This window comes from Pieris brassicae, chromosome 11, assembly GCF_905147105.1.
Source record: "Pieris brassicae chromosome 11, ilPieBrab1.1, whole genome shotgun sequence".
Classification (NCBI taxonomy): domain Eukaryota; kingdom Metazoa; phylum Arthropoda; class Insecta; order Lepidoptera; family Pieridae; genus Pieris; species Pieris brassicae.
Window position 1 is genome coordinate 1,894,234 of NC_059675.1, and position 22,233 is coordinate 1,916,466.

General features: G+C 32.3%; 2 protein-coding genes across 3 annotated transcripts in view; one reads left to right on the forward strand and one right to left on the reverse strand.

Annotated features, from left to right (window-relative positions):
• Positions 1 to 8,241: 8,241 nt before the first annotated feature.
• LOC123716419 (mitochondrial potassium channel ATP-binding subunit) lies at positions 8,242 to 18,651 on the forward strand. 2 transcript variants are annotated; one of them, XM_045672156.1, is made up of 14 exons: positions 8,242 to 8,400; positions 8,495 to 8,819; positions 9,062 to 9,217; positions 9,400 to 9,545; positions 9,646 to 9,721; positions 10,028 to 10,168; positions 10,594 to 10,778; positions 11,247 to 11,424; positions 11,853 to 11,972; positions 12,488 to 12,591; positions 13,482 to 13,656; positions 15,079 to 15,257; positions 16,261 to 16,408; positions 17,333 to 18,651. In XM_045672156.1, the coding sequence occupies exons 1-14, from the start codon at positions 8,354 to 8,356 to the stop codon at positions 17,423 to 17,425; spliced, it is 2,073 nt and encodes a 690-aa protein (XP_045528112.1). In that variant the 5' UTR covers positions 8,242 to 8,353; the 3' UTR covers positions 17,426 to 18,651. The 2 variants fall into 2 exon arrangements, with proteins under 2 accessions (XP_045528112.1, XP_045528113.1); XM_045672157.1 differs by lacking the exons at positions 15,079 to 15,257; positions 17,333 to 18,651 and having other exon boundaries at positions 16,261 to 16,400.
• A 2,457-nt stretch (positions 18,652 to 21,108) lies between these two features.
• The window catches only part of LOC123716223 (hemicentin-2-like), a 75,280-nt gene continuing 74,155 nt past the window's right edge, over positions 21,109 to 22,233 (reverse strand). The window contains exon 8 of the mRNA XM_045671856.1: positions 21,109 to 21,564. Within this exon, the coding sequence (XP_045527812.1) occupies positions 21,449 to 21,564 (116 nt within the window). The 3' untranslated portion in view covers positions 21,109 to 21,448. The remainder of the gene's footprint in view (positions 21,565 to 22,233) is intronic.

A 22,233-nucleotide genomic window follows, 5' to 3' on the forward strand; every position in this document is an offset into this window, starting at 1 on the left:
GTGCGAAGGCTCTTTATGGGTGTCCGATAAGTTGACATTTTACAACAAAGCTATAGTTGAGGCAGTCACAGGCAGGCACAAGTTGCCATTAGAATTGCGAGGGCATACTGTACAATATCCTGTTATGCCTTGGCACTTGGAAGCTTTGGCTTTGGGAAACATTTTTTGGAGAAGAGCTGAAGCCAGGAGTGGTGGTTTTGACCCACCTCTGGAGGTAGTCAAGGTCTGGAAGAAGGAGTATTGCTGCTTAATTTTGAAAGAATGGAGGGATGAGTTAAATGAATGTCGGTTTGGTTTATAAACCGTTGATCTTATTCGTCCCTTTTTGAAACACTGGGTGGACCGACGGTGGGGATAGCTTTCCTATCGGGTCGTTCAGGTTCTCTCTGGCCATAGATGCTTCGAAAGTTACCTACATCGAAACGTTGGAAGAGAGGCGATACCCGCTCGTCATCATTGTGACTGTATAGATGATACGGTAAGGCATATCGCGTTTTGCGTGGGTAAGGATAGGGCTCAGCTGTTACCTGTCTCCGCCCTTTGGTGAGATGAAGGCATCCGTCAGGTTTGAGTCGCTTGTGTTTATTAAGTCTGAGTCCCACATAATCTCTGCTGGAGTAAAATACGGCAGTGATAAGCGTAAAAGCATTTCCTGACGTTAAAAAAACGGCCAGTTATCACCACAGCGCACACACATTACACACTTAAAATGTACCTTTTTTCTCTCCGTAATTGTTTTTTTATTAATCGTTTTTGATTATTATTTTGTGTGTAATTAATGTTATGTCTGTCCGTCTGCCTTTTTGTATTATGTATTCCATCTTTGGCTATATCTTTAGAATAATCGTTTTTTGATATATATAAAATGTATAAGCTGTGGAACTACGAATTAAATAAATGCATAAGTGGGTAATATTCATTATTAGTTCTATAAATTACAACAAAGCTTATTGTCTATGTATAGACCTGAACCTTTTAAATATGGAATCACTATAGATAGATAATCTCAAATAATTAAAAACAATATCCTTTGTTTAAACGCGAACAGTTGTAGACTCTTAAAAGGTTATTACGATGAATTTTCTCACAATAAAAATCTCATAATCGCTCGCTTAACCCTCAACGTAAATATTTATACAACATGTGTTTGATCAAATGGTATTAAACTACTTTACTAGATTTTTGAAGCCACATTCCTACGTAGAATTTTATTATATTTCGATTTGACATTTACATAGTGTTGCCAATTTCGACCCGTATAAATATAAATGCTTGTGTAATATGAATGGGTTGGTAATCTACATTCATCAAAAATATAGATTAATTTATATTTTAAGAACATCGATATGACATAGATTTAAAATATGTGCCGATCATCTGACAAAAAGGGCATCTCTACGCTGTACAAATTCTGAAAAGGACAGCAACGCACTCGCGAGGCCCCTGTCATAGAGTGTCCGTGGCGGTATCACTTAATATAAAATAATAAAAATGTGTGCGTGTACTAACACGTAAGAAGTGAAACTTCTTTATGACCTTATTTTTCGAAAAATGATCTACTATATGCAACTTTACAGAAATTGGTTAAATAAAGTTTAACAAAAGGCTTTTATTATCATAGACATGAATACAAATAATACAATTATTTCATTTTACCTTATTAGTACTACAATTATTGCAGAATGTCATTAATTGTAATAGAATTATTACTATCATTGTTATCGTTATTATATATTTTTGTTATGAATGGCTTCGAATCTCTTCGAATCAAACGTGATAGGGACAAGAAAAAGATGGTGCGTAACGGAAGAATGTGACGCGTAACCGATAAATATGACGGTTACTTTTTTTTCTAAAACCGATTAAGAAGTTTCACTACAATAATATATTTTTTCGTCTAATACATTATTCTTCAAATGTTGAAGAAATTATATTTTCTTTCTAGGCAACTAGACGGGAACTAGAGCACCTCATCGTTTAATCAATTGATTAAGTCAAGTCAATCGATTGATAATCAGTTAATTAGCTAATTGTACTTATAGAGCGAGGAGATGCCGAGATTATTAAAGAGCAGCAAAGATTTGTAGTAATTATTTTATCCTATTTATATCTTCAATATAAATAGATTAAATTAATATATTAAACAATTTGATGGCGTAAGTCATCGACTGTAAAACAAACAAATATTTTATTGCTCATAAAGCATCCTCGATCAGACGTTATGACTAGTATTATCCTCTAACGCGCCATCTGTCGGCAGTTTGGAATCGTTTAATTGGTTTGAGACTCTGTGCAGCGGGAATAAGGTTGGATTTTAAATGGTGTATAATTTAGTAGTAGTAAGTATGAACTTGCGGGTGGGCATTTCCAACTGGTATGACACCGGGCACTAAAATTGTGCTTAATTTAATTCAAAGTAATTAATATGAATATATTTTTGATAAAAACGATTTCATAAGTTTTTATTTATTTATTAATTTACACTCTCTTCGTTACACTACAAAATAAAAATAAAAATTAACATAATTAGATCAAAAGTAGGGCAACTGGCGGCCTTATCGCTTACGAGCGATCTCTTCCAGGCAACCACTGTGAGTAAAGAAAAAAGAAATGTATTAAATAAGACAGGCAAGTAGTGCAAAATACATGTAATACACAGTTATTAAAACAAAAACTAAACAGGAATAAAATATTAACGATACATTAAAGATGAGAAAGTAAAAAGACATTTTTATATACAGCATTATTAAGACATATTAAGATAAAACATACTTTATGGGTTAAAAAGGGAAAAGATATTTTTGGCAACTCTAAAAAAAGACAAAAAAAATTGTGTTCAATAAAAATCCAGCTTATACATAAATTGATGGGAGAAAATTATATTAGAACTAGCATGGCACGGAACTGGTGTATTGCATACTATAGAAAAAATCTCAAAGAATAATGTATAAATGTCTCCCAAAGCACAATTTTAGTGCCCCTTAAATACTATCACAGGAATCGAATCCTTTCTAATCTGATTCATTAAACACTTGCATAGGACAAGTGTTCGTAATAGGATTAGGATACTGATGTCACGCTGGCGAGATTATGTGCTCTACTAGGTCTTAGTTTATAGGTTAACTTTACATCCACACTGTTGTTCGTGACTTTGTGACGAGATATAACCACCAATTACTCATTGAATATGATTGTTACACTTATTGCTAAGACAGAATACTAAGGCGTTATTAATTTTTTATAAAACGGTTGCTGGAGGTGTAGCGGGTTCTCTTTGTAGAATGCTAACTTAACCTCAAATTATCCCAACTGTGACGTGGTGGGTAGGATAAAGAATAGACGGAAAATTGCAAATGTAGATAAAAAATGTTTGATGTTGCTTTTTACTAAACGTGTTAAAACGAAGCACGAAATTTATGCCAACTTTATAAACATGTCAATCAACTTAACTCATGTTTGAGATGCAAATTAGTTCTAAGTACGCCTCCGTATCGCTTACGTTTTTATATAAATATTTTTACTATACCTATTGTATTATGAGCAAGTAGAGAGTTGATTTTTCAACCTTAGATCGTATACTTTTTTCACCGTATTTAAATGAACCTGACAAACAATTAAATGTTTAATAAAGAAGTTATTTAAAGATAAAAATGGGCCACAGATCTGCGTGTAATTTGCGATTTCTTTTCTGCGTTTATTTACATAGACAACAAATCAGTTTAGAAAGATTAAAAGACTTTGAATTCCTTAACCCACACATGGCAAAATCCTCATCGTTTTTGACATTCGTTTATCTCGTGTGTAACTTAAAGTTGTGTTCATAAAATAAGTTCAAATGAAAGGAATTGCCTTAAATTTTAAAACCCCATATAAACTCACATTTAATTTGTATGAATCATCAGCTATAGTTAATAATCTCTTATCATTCAGCATCACGCCCTTACGTTTAGGGTGGTTTAACTACAGAACAATTTATAACAGTAGGACTAAGCGTATCTTTTCTAAGTAAGAATTACGTTTTTTGCCCTTAAGTAAGGGATGTCAATTAAAAAGTTTTTGTATTACAATGTTGATATGAATTACATTCCATTATAGCAACAGTTCTTATCAACATTTTGCTCAGAGTTAGAAGTGCTAGTAGAAAATATATGCGACTCCTAGATTTAAGTACTTTATTTATTAAAAACTTCGCTGCAAAAAATCAGTAGAATTAGAATAATTCAATGATAACGAAAGTAACGGGCGGCCTTATCGAGCAATCTCTTCTAGGCAACCACTGTAAGGACAAATAAAATTAAATAAACTGACAGGGAGAAGTGCATATCTACATAAGATTTTTTTTAAATTACATCATAAAACAATTTAAACATATTATAAGTAGACATTTGAGGCACTAAGAGTTGCTTTTTTATTCTATGTCTAAATTTTCTTTAAATATAATTACAAAACTAATGTGAACTGTATTATAAAAACTATTTTAAAAGAGTACATATGGAGTTTTTTTTTCCTTTTAAAAGGGGCAACTACTCATTTTTATAATATTTTTAACTTGTAATTTTGATTTTAAAAAGGCACATTTGCCTTTTTAATAGTCCTAATTGATATAAATGATTTAACTCAGCCATCAAACTTTAAACAAATTTTCTTTTTAAATTAAATGTTAAAAACCCCACTGTGTTGTGTATTCTGTGTGGCGTTAAACGTTTGCATATTTCGATGTCACCACAAACAATAAATTATGGTATTAGGCGATATTTGCTAGTTATTGGTTTCCATTATTACAATAGTGGGCATGTGGACAGACAATTTATTTAATTCTTCCATATTCACATAATCCATGGGATTTAAAATCGAAATGAAATATTTGCAGGTCTACTCTTATTAAAGATAATACTTTAATAAATAAATGAGAATGTAAGTGCTTGCTCCTATTTCACCATGCCTCCTGCTGATAGGGGACAAATCTTTGTTTTTTAATTTATTTTATTATTATTAATTACTTCATGTCATGTTGAATTTGGTGTAATGGTTGCAACAACACAAACTTTGTGTAAAATAAAAAAAATGGCGATTAAAAAGAGTGGCGGAGAGTTTATTGACAGTTCTTCTCTTCTGTTCTACGCCCTTGATTTGAGAACTGGCAGTAAATGTATAATTCGAAGCATTACATTGTGTTTTTAATACAGAATTTTGAAACAGTGACATTGCAACCATCCGTATGGGTTTTAGCTTTCTGCGTGTAACGTGATCACTTGGCAAGTAGATGATGAGCTTACTGAGCCAGACGCATGCTGCCGACTTCTTGATGCCCTTTTGGCATGCCGGTTTCCTTTGTATGAGCGAGTGTTTAATGTGCATATAGACAGAAAAGTCAGGTTAAATCTGACGAATCCAGGGATGAGTGTCCTCATCCTCCTCCATCGTCCTCAAACCTCTAGGCCAAGTTTGTTCACAAGTCATATAATAAGGTGTATAATATATATTTTATTTGCAAACGGGCAGGAGGCTAATCTGAAGTTTAGTGATCTACCGCCGCCCATAGACACTCTAATTGCTAGAGGGCTCGCAAGTACGTTGCCGGGCTTTTAATAATTAGTACGGTCTTTCTGGAATACCCTAAGTGGAATAGTTTTGCAGTATTAGTTTAGTCCGTCCAAGTCACGGCATTTATAGACTTCTTGGTAATGTTATGGTGAACAAATATTGTGAGTAAATCGTCATCCCTTATACCAGAGAAAGTCGACAGCATGTGTCAGGCACAGATGGCTGCACACCTACCGGTAAAGAAAAAAATATAAAGACATAGAGAAATTATAAAATAGATTTATTGCAGTATTGTTTAAAGTTGAGTAATGTAGGCACTGCAAACACATCATATTATGAACTTCATTTATTTATAAAATATATTAGATACAAAACAAAATCAAACATACTATCCATATAACCAAAGATGGATTACATAATATATACGAAAAGGTGAATTTACGAAAGGAAATTATCAATAAAAAATATTCAACACGTAATTACCAATTCGGATGTGCTATGTGATGGTGTTAAAGTGAGGGTATGTACGAGATGGTGTATGTGGGATGTGCTTATGATGCAGTTGATTTAGAAATTTTTAATATTTGTATTCATATTTTTTTCACAACATTATTAATTTAACTTGTAATGTGAAACGAAACTTCTAACGGTTAGACAACTGTAGGTACTTAATGGCAAACCTACATATTATGAACTATCCTGAAACGCACGGAAAGAAATCCTTTCACCCTAATGCTCCTTTCATCTTTATCCCCTTTGTTAAAAAAATTGAATCAATAATTCACAACTTTATACATTCACTAACAATCTCAAATACCTTCTTAACCTGTTGGAAAGTATTCTTCTTGTGCAACAGTTGTTTAAGTATAAGATTTTAAGTGTTCTGTATTGTATGCAGAACTTTTTGAGTAAAGTATCTAAAATATTAATACGTTAAATGGAAGAGTTTCAGTCCCCGATACAGGAACTCTTAGTGTGGGGCTAGTGCGTTTTGTCTTTTACCTATACATTTATTGTGATTTTTTTTTAAAGACCCTTTTATTAAACTAAAAACAAAAGCCTGCGTTAATTATTTTAATATTTTTTGTTATTTATTCCATTATAACACTAGTCTAGTACACAGGCCATAAATAAAAAAATCTTGTCTAGTCGTCTATTAATTAAACCATCGTGGAGTTATATATATTTTATATTACCACTATAGTAATAAAAATACTTTTTTCTTTAAGAATGCCAACACCGCTTCTGAATGTCCTATTAGTTAATTTGTTATTATTTTGTATTAGTTTAATTTATTATATATAATAATAATTTATTTCAACAGACTAATGTAGATATATAACTGATATATACAAAAAAAAAATTGGGAACTGTTGAATGTATTTTATACACGAATAAAATAAAAACAGTTGTCACGCTGTAAAGGCAATTTGATCGAGAAATACAGTTGAATAATTAGGTTAGAAAAAAATCATTATTTTATTAGATTCATAGATTTTACAAGACGTAATTGTTAGATATGTAAGCAGTGTGTTAAAAGAATACGTAGTGACGACAGGGAAAGCTTAGATGGTTTGGCCAGAACGGATAATGAGAAGCGGCATGTCGACGAGCATGCATGGTGAAGGTTTCGTGACCTTGATATCTGCATACCCTTTCGGAAAAAAAGGCGAGGATATAAATTACATGTAATATATTAACAATCATCGTTGTATCATGAACCAGATTGCTGCACAATGATTTTCATATCAGAATTTTAAATGTTTAAAATCTAATAAAACAGCAATAAACGAATAAACGTATTAAGTTCGCTCCACTTGAAATAAACAAAAGGCTTGTAAGAATCAGACTGCGCTCTCCTCTTGACCATCTGTGATTGCTAAGGGGAGAATCGATTTTATTGTTCTCCACTATGGTATAGAATTTATTATGTCTCTATATAAAAAGGTACTAATTTCATTACAATTGTGAGCCGAGGACATTTCACGGTGCTATATTAACACGAATTATATTAACATTATCTAGATTGTTTTTAAATTATCTGTATTTGATTTACCACCAGTAATTTATCTGTGGAGGATGTTTTAAAACCTATTTTGGCGCCAATTCCGTTTTCCTCTGAAAGTAAGTATAGAAAATACAATTAAAGTAAACTATCTACTTTAATTATTATCTTTGCCTGTAGCAATAGTCTATTTATTGCATATAAATGTAACTATAAACAAAACACATTCAATATATTTCCATATATAACATTAATCTACATTTATGAAGTTTAATAGATACTAAATAAATAATTGTAGTATTTACTAATAATCGTGTAAATCCATAAAATAAAACATTTTTTCTATTAAACAAATACAAAATTTGTTCAATTATTTAAATTTAATATTATAATTTGAAATGAATTTTTAAGTTGGTGACGGCTGATTACCATATTATTTTATTGATATTTCAAGGTAAACAATTCAGTTTGCAATCTATCGCTGCACTGCACCCGTGCGCTGCAGCCGCTGCACTGCTGCCATCCATACAATCTCATTACTATAAGCTATTGTACACACTGCCACCTATTATCCTCATTTTAATTTTTACTCTGCCTGTCATTTAAGCACAGACTACCAAAATATCATTAAATATTTGACAGTAACATGACAAATTGTAAATTGACATTCGACCGACGTAATCTGCGCCAAGTTTTAATTCAAAACAATTTTGAATTGATTACAATAATTTTTATTTACAACCCAGTAATAAAATGATGACATAACATTTTGATTTATCCATTCAAATTTTAAAATCGTTTACAATGTGGCATTTATTAAATTCACAGTCCTGCCAATTAATAAGACAAAGGTTAGTAATTGTTTCATATAACAAAGTTGTGGTTAGATAACTGTGCATTCAAATTAAACAGGAAATTCTTTAATTATAATGAATATGTTTTCAGGCTTACTGCTTTTAGGAGTAATGGACATTACTTGAACTTATTAAAAACAAAACCATCGGATGCGGTGAAAAGATATATTTCAAAGAATTGTACAGAAAATGAACTTAAAGCTTTTCAAATCGCCCCCTGGAAACTTTGTACAGGCATCAGTGTAGGATTATGCGCACGTTTATTTTTAAGTGATACCGTATTTTGTAAAGCTCAAACTCACTCTAGAATTATACAAAGAAGACCAAATGTTCTCGATGATAGTGGAAGGTTTGACTGGTCAAAGTTCATTGAATACCTTAAACCACATAAATGGTTGTTGATTGCTGCAGTAGCTGTAAGTATCTTTGTATACATGTTTGAATAAGGAAGTGAGAACTAGCTAATTGTAATTAATAACAATTTTTTATTATATTTCAAACAATGTCCTGTTTTCATTTTTATTTTTTATTATCTATACATTTATATTCTAGTAAGTAAGGCTCGTTAAATTATAAGATTATGTAAGAGTTATAACAGTAATTAATTTACAAAAATGTTTTTATTGCATCCATAATAAATAAAAATTGTTCTTTTCAGTCAGCTATGACAGTGGCATTCCTGAATATTTATATTCCAGCTATGTTAGGAGTTATTGTTAATATATTAGCTGAATTAAAACACAATCCATCTCTAGACTTTATTGAACAAATCAAATATCCAGCATTTAAAATGGTCTCTTTATATATTGGACAGGTAAGCTTTACAATTTGTGAGTTTATTAATGATTTTAACATTTATAATATCTATAGTAATCAATTTCACAGTCAAAATATTGAATCACTTATATTACATAAATTCTGAACATATATATGGTTGTAAAATGTAGTCTTAAAGTTATTATTAATATCATTTAGATAAGAAATATTATTTTTCAGGCTTTATTTACATTCTTCTATATACATCTGTTAGCACAAGTAGGAGAAAAAGTAGCAGCACAAATGAAACAAGATCTATTTGTGTCTATATTAAATCAAGACATGGCTTTTTTTGATAAGGAAAGGACTGGAGAAATAGTTAATAGGTGTGTAAATAATAGGAAACTAAAATGTACTATTATTATATTTTCTTAAATTGATTTTTACACTGGCAAGCAAAAAATGTTTATATTGGTGTAATTTCAGAATAACTGTTGATGTACAAGACTTCAAGAGTTCATTTAAGCAAACAATATCAGGTGGACTTAGAGCTATTACACAGGTACACCTAAATGTGGATAAATAATTTAATAGATATAAGAAAACATAGGAAAATATTGGATTAAAACATGTTCTGCCCTATGGGTCTACTATATATACACATTGTCAATTTTCAAATCAAAGGCGTTGAATATAGGATAAGAACTGGCAAGAAACTCTGCCTCGTTTTTTAATTATTTTATTTTACAAGATGCTTGTAAGGAGTTGCAACCATTACACCTTGCTGAGTTATAATATTGTTTTAAAAATATTAGTAGTTATGCTAATTTACTTAACACCCTTGAATAATTTTATATGTACTTTGCAGGTTGTGGGTTCCGCAGTGAGTCTCCTAGTAATATCACCTCAGTTAACTGGTCTTACAATGCTATGTGTACCCACAGTTGTTATTGGAGGGACTTTTATTGGATCACTATTGAGGAAACTATCCAGAGAAGCACAGTCTCAGGTTCCATTTAATTAAATTTGTTCAAAAAAGTTATTAAATAGGTACATATTATCCTCAAATAAAATATAGCGTAATTGATGTTCGTATTTAGTAGTGAAAAATAATAATTTGACATTAAGAAAAGTAAAAAATTGAATATCTGTTGATATAGATGAGCAGTGTGTGTGTTTGTCCCTTTTTTTAATTTTTTTATATCTGCTCCATAATTGTAAATAACTTGACTTTCATATATCTAATGGTCATGTAAACTATCAACAAATTATCATAAATATGTCAATTAACACTTTACTTCGATGACAATATATCTAAATGTCCAATTGTGAAATGACATATGACATATGCATTTCCCGCCATGTCACCTGCCAGAAATATTTCACTGAGAATTGAATTCTATGTTTACAATTCTAATAAAATCTTATTTCTAGATAGAAAAAGCAACATTAGTAGCAGAAGAAGCGATCTCGAATATGCGAACAGTGCGAGCGTTTGCAGGTGAAGAGAATGAGGCGCAAATGTTCGCGGAAGAATGCGATTCCGCTGCAAATCTTAGTATGGAACTGGGGTTAGGTGTTGGACTATTCCAGGCGGGAACTAATTTGTTTCTTAATGGGTAATTATATTTATGTGGTTACTTATTGAAGATTTTCTAGTAAATAGATGTAAAAATGTGTGGCCGTGGAGTACCCTCACTTATTTCACACAACTTTTTTTTTATTTGTCATGCTGTAGTCTGCACCTATTTCTTATAGTATAGTCTGTTTAAATATGTAAGGTAGTGCAGTAAGCGCAAACCTATTGGCTAATCTTTGAGTCATATAATGCTGTGTAGATCTTTATAACTACTATTGACTATGATGGGCTATTATTAAAAAGAGGGTTTAAAGCATGTCTTCCAAATTTCGTATTTGTATGTATGTTTAATGATTTGTATTGGTTAACTATATTGAGATGCATTTGCACGCATTATGCAGGGAACTTACATAATAGGTACCTATGTTAATGATATTGACAGGTAATTGAAGTCGGCTTAGTTTTTTAAAAATATTTCACTATATTACGATCAACAACAATATTTCAGAATGGTGCTAGGAACAATGTTTTTGGGTGGTCACCTAATGTCAACTGGGCAGATGTCAGCCGGTGACGTCATGGCGTTCCTTGTGAATGCACAGACTATACAACGGTCGGTAGCACAGATATCATTGCTATTTGGATCTGTCATTAAGGGCATTAGTGCTGGTGGACGGGTTTTTGAGGTATGTCCCATAATTTTTAAGCAGGGAAATGAAATAATATATCTCTTTTAACGAAGATAGCTTTTTATACTAAGAGTAATGATTATTTTGAAAATAAAGAAAATGTATAAAAACATTCTAAAATATTCTCCGGTTTTTCGGGAAATGTGTTTCAACATAATTTAAACTTAGATATTGTTAAGAGGCCGGCAACGCACTCGCGAGCCCTCTTGCATTGAGTGTCCATGGGTGGCGGTATCACCTATCGTCAGATGACCGTCCTGCCCATTTGCCCCCTTTTCTATAAAAAATCAAAAATGTCATACAGAAAACATTCATTAATTTAAAAACAAAATATTACTAGCATGTGTAGAGAAACCATATTATTTTACGTGACTCTATAATTTATGGTAACCACTATGGTGGTAATATGTGTATTAAATATTCAGTACATCAACAAGGAGCCACAAATGGACACATCTGGTACAAAGACAATCAAATATCACGAGTTTCATGGTAATATAGAATTCAAAGATGTCACCTTCGCATATCCGACCAGACCCGATGCGGTGAGTATTTTTTTTAAACAACAAAATATTGATATATTCAGTAGTACGTTGAAAAATTTATAGCTTCTAAATTTCAATTATCGCCAGTTCTCAAATCAAGGGCGTAGAACTGACGAGAACTATCTGTTATTTATATAATCCATTATTCAACGTTTACCGTACCATGATCGTATTAGGATCTTGTAACGCGCAGGTACCTTGGGTTGGATTGTTATAACAACAGTTCACGCAGAAGAAACTCCTGTGCTATTTCTTCTGCAGTCGATAATTTTTTTAATCTACCTTTAATTGTATTATACAGAAGTGTAAATATAGGAAATTATTTTCGCATAATACTCGCTACACGGCTGATACGCGTATAATACGATGTACGCGTATGATACGATGTACGCTTATGATACGCAGAACATGTATGATACGTGGTACGCGGATGATACGCTTTACGCGTATGATACTACGGTCTCTTAAGCCGAAGATAGAATTCTGTTGTGTGAGGTGTTATTTATTAATTTCAGGTAGTATTAAATAACTTCAATTTAAAAATACCAGCGGGGAAGACAGTTGCAATAGTCGGTAGTTCCGGAAATGGGAAATCTACTATCGCCGCTTTATTGGAAAGGTAATTTAATATTTATGAGCAGTATTCGCCTAGTGGCTTCAGCGTGCGGACAAGGCTTTGCTATTACCTTGTGATGCCTCGGGTGATTGCTGGTGGCTCTGTGGGGTTTTAGCCATAGCTAAAGGGTTCAACCCTTCACCACTAGGTAACCCTGCAGCAGGAGGGTATGCGTAACGCATTTCCCCAGGAAAAAAGAAGAAGAAAAAGTGGCTTCAGCGTGCGACTCTCATCCCTGAGGCCGTAGGTTCGAACCCCGGCTGTGCACCAAAGGACTTTCTATGTGCGCATTTATCACTCACTTGTATGGTGAATGAAAGTATAGCGAGGAAATCGGTATCCCTTAAACCCAAAAAGTCAGCAAGTGTCAGGCACAGAAGGCACGGAATAAACAAAATCTTTGTCCAAGACCAAGGATTTTCTTCTATATTATATTGTCTATAACGCCATCTATGCAAAATCCCCGTACTAGACTATCTAAAGTTAGTAATTCTTGTTTGGGGAAAGCGATACTCTTTCATAAAATCGCAGAGGCTCTTTTATCTCTGCCTTTTAATAAATTTAAGAAATGTATTAAAGAAAGGCTGTGTAAAAAGGTTTACTACAAAGTTAACGATAAAAGGGCCTGGGACTAGTGCTAGACAGGCTACTTTTAATTAATTTGCGATATTTGTTTTAAAATTAGTGTGATGATTTGCTATTTTAAAAGAGTACCCAGAGTTACGCCGGCTTTTTCTCTCGGCTCTACTCTCCTACATCCTCGTATCTTCTTTGCCAATGAATAGGCATGTCTACTTATATTTAATGACGTGGAATAAGTGATACTTGTATCATATGTTCCATAATAAACGTATTTTTATTTTATGATGTGTTTAGGAAACTACTAATTACAGGTTCTACGATGTAAATAAGGGTAAAGTGACGATAGATGGCGTGGATATACGCGAGATGGAAGGAAACTGGCTTCGGGGTCGCGCCATTGGGCTGATTAGCCAAGAACCAGTGTTGTTCGCAACTACAGTTAAAGAAAATATTCGCTATGGGAAACCGGATGCCACTGATGCAGAGGTAAGATTATGAGAAACAAAATCTTAAATCTAGTTTTTAGAGTTGTCAAACCACCCTATATAAAGTTTGACATATTTGACTAAGACAAGTTGACATATTAATTAGATTATGGACTTAAGTGTATTTAGTATGCCTAAATATTCCAAATAATATATCGGCTTGTTTAATACTGCGAATGGAAAGAGGACAAATAATAATGGTATATTTATTTTTCTCATGGCAATGTGTACGTTTTGCTCACTCAGGCTTTCTTTTGTTTTATAAGCGAGGCGACTTCCTAAATCGACGGAGTAACACCCCTAGCGTATAACCAAACGCGGGCACTCTCTTCAATATTGCAGTCATTCGTTTCATAGCAATTACCTAAATCATGGGAGTTATGCCCCGAGAGTATACCCAGACGTAGGCACTCTCTTCAACTGTTATTTTGTATTCATTCGTTTCATATCAATTAACTAAATCATGGGAGGTACGCCCCGAGAGTATACTCAGACGTAGGCACTCTCTTCAACTGTTATTTTGTATTCATTCGTTTCATATCAATTAACTAAATCATGGGAGGTACGCCCCGAGAGTATACCCAGACGTAGGCACTCTTCAAAAGTTGCTTTGTATTCATTCGTTTCATATCAATTAACTAAATCATGGGAGTTACGCCCAGAGAATATACCCAGACGTAGGCACTCTCTTCAACTGTTATTTTGTATTCATTCGTTTAATAGCAATTAACATTTCTTTATATTCTATTGTTGTACGCGAGTGGTTAATATAGAGTAAAAAAAAATACAAAAAATATGAAATACCAAATTATCATTAGTATCAACTCGACGTCCGTCATTCTACAACTGAGATTTTCTTACGGCAGTTTTTGCTGCGCACCACCACTATTTGAAGCCAGCTGTCCTCTGTAGTATTACCAAACCAATGCGACCTTAGGGCCCTTCAAGAATCGAGCGTACCACGTCTTAAAAGCTGGCAACGCATTTGCGAGCCTTCTGGCAATTTGTATATGGGCGGCGGTATCACTTAACATCAGGTGAGCCTCCTGTCCGTTTGCCTTCACCGAGATCCAGGAACCGTACATTATGTTTAGTTTTTTTATATTTGATCATCATGCAAAACCAAAAATTGATACACAAACATAATATATTAAACTGTGTTTCAAGACAACGTATACAGCTTCAATTAGCCAAAAAAAACTAAATTAATCAGAAGTTGGTGGTATTGAATACTCTAACAGAAATCTGAAGCTGAGTGGTTTTTATTAAATCTCTTTTTGGATTAGTGAGTCGAATGCACATGCATCTCAAAGCAACATATCGTTCGATCGGCTGCTCGTATCTCGAAACACTTGTTATATTGAGGTACAACTGTATAACATTTCGACAATTTCCAATAGATACTAATAAAGGACATTGTCAGGTATACAGGGCCGCACAAACAGCAAACGCCGAGGAGTTCATACGCAACTTCCCAGATGGGTACGACACTATGGTAGGGGAAAGGGGAATGTCGCTCAGCGGAGGGCAGAAGCAGCGCATTGCTATCGCCAGAGCTGTCTTGAAAGATCCACCAGTTATGATACTAGATGAGGCTACTAGGTAATTCAATACTTAATATACGTCATGTTGCCAGTGCCGGATTAGTCACGTAGTAGCAAATGCCACGGGCCCTACGAATTTGGGGTCCCCGCGCACCAATGTACCCGTTACAGTAATAAAATATCACTTTAAAATCTAAAAGTCGATTTAGTTCAATCCTAAAAATAAATAGGTATTTTACAAACTTTTTACTGTAATGTTTATATAATTGACATATTTTGATTAGCATCTATATCTACATTTCAAGCGGGCAGATTTTTATTCTTGATTCTTGTTGAATATAGAGTATGATTTTATTAAAGAAGGCTATATTGAAAGTGTTACATTGCCGATATCTATATTTGCCTATATTATCTGTTTGATATTATGTCCAAAAAAATGTGTGTGTGTGTGTCAGCTACGACGCACGATTGGAGTTTACTCCTTACGAACGATAATTATGATATATATCGAATAGAAAAAAAGGGTAAATGAACGCATCTGCTAAAATGATAAGAGAAACAAACATATATCTGTAATTATTCGGATTATTTATATTACTTCAATAAAGCGTATTACATAAAGTATGTTACAAAACAATATAAATAATAATAATAATAATAATAACAATAATAATTGTGTTCAATTTATACAAATCCAATTTTAGAGAGAGAATAAGATGGAATCATTCTTTTACACGTTCAATCCTAGAGATATATATGTTTGTCTCTTTCTACGTAACGCCTCAACTTTTCGTGTTACACTTGATTTTACTCCTCATAAAATTTCCGTACCGGGCCTTATAACTCAAATCGTTTCTTAAGGAGTAAACTCCAAAAAAAATATTTGTAACTGTTTTTTTCATTTAACACCCTAAACTTGAGAACTTAAAGCAATCCTAGGGCCTCTTGATAGATGTTACGGCACTGCCTGTCGCGCGTCAACGCAATTTAGCGAAGAAAGGCAGACCACTAACAATCGAATCCAATAATTTTCGTATAAACGTAATTTCGTTTGTTTTCAGTGCGTTGGACGCAACGAGTGAGAAAGTGGTCCAGACGGCGCTCGAGACAGCTTCCAAGGGGCGCACAGTGTTGGTGATCGCGCATCGACTGTCGACAATTATTAATGCGGATCTGATTGTGGTGCTGAACAAAGGAAGTGTTGTTGAAGTAAGTGGAGAATTAACTCGTATGATGTCTTTATTAATAAAGTTTTTATCACTAGAAACTAGATATATGAAGTTATTTTTTTGGCGCGTTAGGAAAAAATTATGAGTGTAAATTTTTATGATGCGCACGCGCACCGTCACAAAAAACTGGCATCCTGAAGTTAGCTATAGTCAAAATTTTAGGTTTTTTTGAAGTTATACTTCAATCGGCGCGTTAGGGAAAAATTATGTCAATATTTTGTTATTGTTAGTGTCGTTTTTTCTACAAAAGTAGCATAAATTTATTAACAGACTTTTATCTTGTTTCGTTACCATTATATAACGAAAATTAAAAAGGTGTTTGTTATATTGTATTTTTTCTCTTCACACCTTTTTTATGATTTCATTTGTGATTTCTACAAAGATGTAAACGCCAAATGACGTCCAGTACGTATACGTCAATGTTGGTGATTGTAAATATTTGCCACCGTTTCCTATTCATCTGCATATATGACGTCAGGATACAATTATCAGTATATATCCCACCTTTAATATTATTTTGGTTTCTGTGACCAGATGATTTTTTTTTAAACTTACTTATCAATATTCTCAATTCTTAATTTGCTTACTGTCGAAATAAAATGGACAAATTATTTGAGCTATTATCTGATACTTCTAAACCAGCTGCCCATCGAAGTATTTCCGAACTAATTCGACTTCGGCTCCTTCAAGAAAATAGCCTTCTTCTAGCAAGTGTCCATGGGCGGTATCACTTAACATCAGAGAGTCTTCTGCCCGTTTGCCTCCTATAACATAAAAAAAATCAACGAGAGCGAACAGTGTGTGAGAGAGAGGGCCTCCAAGAGCGAGAGAGCTATATTTTTAACTTTGACGATGTCTATTCAAAAAGGCGGGAAAATTTAATTACACATTGCATAATTTACAGATGGGAACTCATGACCAATTAAAGAAGCAAAAAGGACATTATTGGAATCTAATTAAACAACAAGACCATGAAACGGATAACCGTTCGTTATAAATATAGAATAAGTAGAGCATTTTTTTAATTTATTTTTGTTATATAGAGAAATGAGTTTTGTATGGATAATATTTTGGTTAAATTATTAGTAACACGGTATGTAATAATGAAACGCGCTTTAATCTGGGATTTATCTACATGAGAATGACACTATGTAGTGTATAGTGAAAATATGTGTTGGAAATCGATTGAACACTTTGGAAATTACTTTAAATATTAAATATGCTGAATCAAAAATCGTTTTATTTTCCTATGTATGCCGTAGCTAGACGGTGGAATCACTATTCCGTGACATTTAAAAGAGCTCATACAATTACCAGTTCTTTCCTTTACGTGACCTTACATGATGGGCATATTATGAACTTCCTGGAACTTCGTACGGTTTGTATAAATACTTAATAGTAGGTATTCTTTGTCCCTTTCGGAATATTAATTTAAGATTATCTATTTTTACTAGCTAACAAACTCTTTAACTCACTGTAACTTTAATAAATAAATAAAAGGTCTTTTTTTCTTGCAAAATTAAAGTAAAGTTAATCCTACTATAATTTTTTAAAAGAAAATATTTTACATCAACGTATTTTTTACTAATTTTTATCTGTACTATGTGTCTGTTGCTTTGACCATGCTATGTTCTAAGGCCCTTTGATTTTTCTTTTTAACTTGAAATATATAAACTTTTTATAAATATTTTTCATTAAAATTTGGTTTGGGTTTATATTAATCGGTGATTTATCGTCACAATGGCGGGTTGGGTTGATGCCGTTAACCTCAGCGCGAGCAGTGGACGGTTCACGCCAACACCAACAATGATTTTTCCTCTCATATTCCTTTGCGTCAAATTATTTTTTTTAAACTTTGATTTAGTGCTAGTGTGCTGTGTAATTATTGTGTTTATGGCATTTCTTTTCGAACCTGCGCAATTTTAAAAGTTTATATCGTGTCGTGTCACGTGTCATGTGCTAATGTATTGGACTATAGTTGCTATTGACCAATGACAATCGCACGGCGTGCTGAATTGTTTTGACTTTTGTGTTACATTTTCACCACTCAGATCCGTAACTCAGTGCATAAATCGTAAACAAAAACAGAGTACTTTGGATTGTCAGTCGATTGGGTTGGGAATGTAGATTTGTCGATTTGTTTGTGTTTGTAATTTGGTTTTTTTTTTCTATTTTCAATATTTAATTTTATTTTTATTGTTAAAAAAATTGAGCAACTTACAGGCTGAGTTGAGCCCATTTTTTATTAAAGTGATTGTGTTTGTATTTTCTTTGTCTTTTATTTCTTCCTATGAAATTCTGTGTTGTGTAAATATTTATGATTTGCCTCTTAGCGATAAAAGGCTTGTTTTAGCAAACCCTTATACATGACTTAGATAAGTGAAATAACTACTGTGAACTACGCGCTTAAGACTCGAACGACAAAATCAACCAATTAAAAACACCATTCATTCGAAGAAATCTTTATTGCATACAGAATCACCAAAATTATTTGTACAATAATAGTTTGAATAACACTGACAAGTTATTTACATTATTATAATTATTTACAAACATTTTTTTTTGAATATAATTTAGGTTAAATTCAAATTTATATTATCACACCGTAGATTTTAAAATAATTTTCATTCAAGTTAACTATGAAATATGGTAAATTATTTGTACGATTTACTATTAACTGAAATGTTTTATTTATTAACCAATTGTTTTCCAAGGAACAAGAGAAATTAATAATCGTTTTAAAGTCAAGTTTACGTAATTCTTATAGATTTTATACTTATTGCTAAGGTTAAATCTAGTCTACATTTTATTTCCTGGGAATTTGCGTAAACCTACTTTCATGTTGCGCTTTTGAAAACTATACTAAACATTTTTTGCACAATACTTTCTTAAGGAGTTATGATTATATCCATTTTGTCAACGTCGGCAAAATAGAATGAATCATCATCAGTTGAGAGAGAAAATTGGCGCAAAAACATAAAAAATAACCTAAAATTTTTTTGTTAAAAAATATTAATTCAAGAATGTCTTTATTGGCAAATAGTAATTATGACAGTCGAATGAGATTAACATTATTGACAATATTGGTCAAAGTAGACTCTACTTTGACTTTTAAATCCGAGTTATAAAATAAACCATAGATAATCATTTCAATTAAAGAAACATTCGAAAACGCAATTTAATCTAGGCCCTCAAGCTATTACTTGAAAATAGCTTTAGATTTTTGAGGTACAGCTCAAATAGGAAGATCTAAGTATTTTGAAAATGAAATATCGTTTTAGTTAATTTGGAGAGTTCTGTGCGAGAAAATATTTTTTGATTGGCTATCAAAACAAGTAAATTGTCAAATTTATACACAATTGACGCAATACGGTGACTGTACACTGATATCAAAAATGTATTTTACAGAATTATAATTAGGTTCACTAGGAATGATTGGTTTTCAAATTTTAAATATTTTGGAATACAAACTATGATTTTTCCTTTATATAAATTAAAACGAAAGACATTTATTTTTAATTTTTTTTTAATTCCTTGTGAAACGGACTGCCGAAGATTTTCAGCTATTCAGGAGGAAATAACATAGTACAATCAGAATTTGACAATTAACGAGTTGCAATCAGTGTAATAGGACTGATTTAGTGATTTTGTTTTTATCCGAAGAATAATTCACTTACATGCACCCACACACACACTCACGCATGTTGTGAGCAATTGAAATAAATTTAATAAAAAAACAAAAAAAATGTTATGGAATAGCTAGGAACCCAACAAGTATTTTTTACTTAAAAGGGTTCCCAAATCTTACACATAATGAAACATTTATTTTTATTTTTACTTGCTTAATCGCCAATGACTAAAGGAGGCTATTTCACTAACTCAACATAGCCTTTGTCGACAGTTGTTTGGTAAAAACTAATATTTAATTTGAAAACCAACCCAATACAATTTCAATCTATTCTAATATCTCAAATAATGTTAACGTATGTATAATTCAATATTTCAGTTACTACCTACGTTACAATATCTACTATTACGTATAACTTTAGTGTTATGTCCATGTACAATAACGTAGTTTCATATGTACAGAGTTTGATAATTTTAAAGGAAATATACTACTTAAACCTTACTGACCATTCTTTATATAATAATAAATGACAGTTTTATACAGTGTAACCGAACACAGACTGCATATAAGAGCTTATTCTGTATAAATTATTGAAAATATATTCCAATTGGAAATTAAAGTAGCAGAACAAGATATTTGTCGAATAAAATTATCTCTGGTATAAGCATATAAGAGTTAAAAATACCTGATATAGATTCGAAAGGTTTCTTGTTCTGTTGTATTAAAATAATGAAGAAACATATCTTCAATTTAGCTGCGCCTCTAGTATGTCAACCATTGTCAAAAACGCAACAATCTTATCGACGAGCACGCTGCTTTATACAAAAATGTGACTCGTGCATATTTGCAAAATCAAAAATACATATTTAGAGTTCATATTTTGCTTAGGAAACTAACTATACATTTAGTCATCATAGAAACACTTGTACAAAGACCATTCGTATTATAGTCTATAGATGGAAAGATTTGAAGCTTTGAAAACTAAGAATAGAATAAAGTAGAACTGATTCATTTAGTTATTTTAAACAAAAAGGATCACATCAACGTCTATGATTTTTTTGTATCGGTACGTAACTTGTCAAGTTATTTTACTTTTATTATATTTTAAAATTATAATAGTCAATGTAATCTGTGGACTTAATGTTTCTGTATAAAACTGTCAAATTCGTCGAGCCCTCATCTCTCACCGCCTTAAGATTGAGACAACATTAATGTTTTATTTAAATAATTACATAAATAATATAAAATTCTTAATAAATATAAAGATGTTAAAATAATTTCTGCCTGCCAACTTACATATCGTTACTTATTACAATTCATTTTCAAAATATTAGGCAGTAAGATTTTCAGAAAGGTAACATTTAAAGAAAAAAACGCCTTAACAATTTACCGTCATCGTACGACAAAATGCACCAACACAGACGCTAGAAGAAGAATACACGTTACGCTTGAGGTAATACCATGGATGGCGCTAGTGTTGCGTCGTAGAATGGCCGCCATTTTATTACCTGTAAAAAACGTAATTCCAATCAATATAATGTTTCAATTCTGGTTTCTTTAAGTGGTAGGTGGAATGTAAACGGCCAACGGTACAGCCCTAAAAGTCAGCTAGTATGATGTATTTAATACTAATGAATATTGTCTTCCTTTATAAATTCCCTAAGTTCAAAATCAACAAAAATTTCGTCTGGAAAATCAATCTAGCAGTTCAGTCACCTCTCATTCCAATTCTCGAGAAAACAACAGAATAAACGCTTAGTCTTGTCTTTTGTTAAAATAGCTTTTACACATTAAGAAAAACACTTTTTGAACGGATTAAGGCTATGTATTATTATTAAAAACTTATAGTTACTTACATAATTCTAAATTTTAAATTTTTTCCGAGTCGGAAAGTGTTCAAAAAGTTCAAAAAGTGTTTTTCTTAAGAATAAACGCAGCAGAACAAACGCAAGAATATATTCAGTGGAACAATTAAAAAAGGTTTTCTAAGCGCCTATCGGATACCTAATCCGCATTGTTAAGCGAAATATTTTTAAATAGGAAATTACTAGTAAAAACTAAAATTTTTAGTTAAGTGGAAGTGTAATCACGCCTGTAGGCTATTTATTAATTAAAAGTATTACTTTTGTATCTGTAAGTTAAAGATTACAGCACCGGCGATATTTTCCAAATGTTAA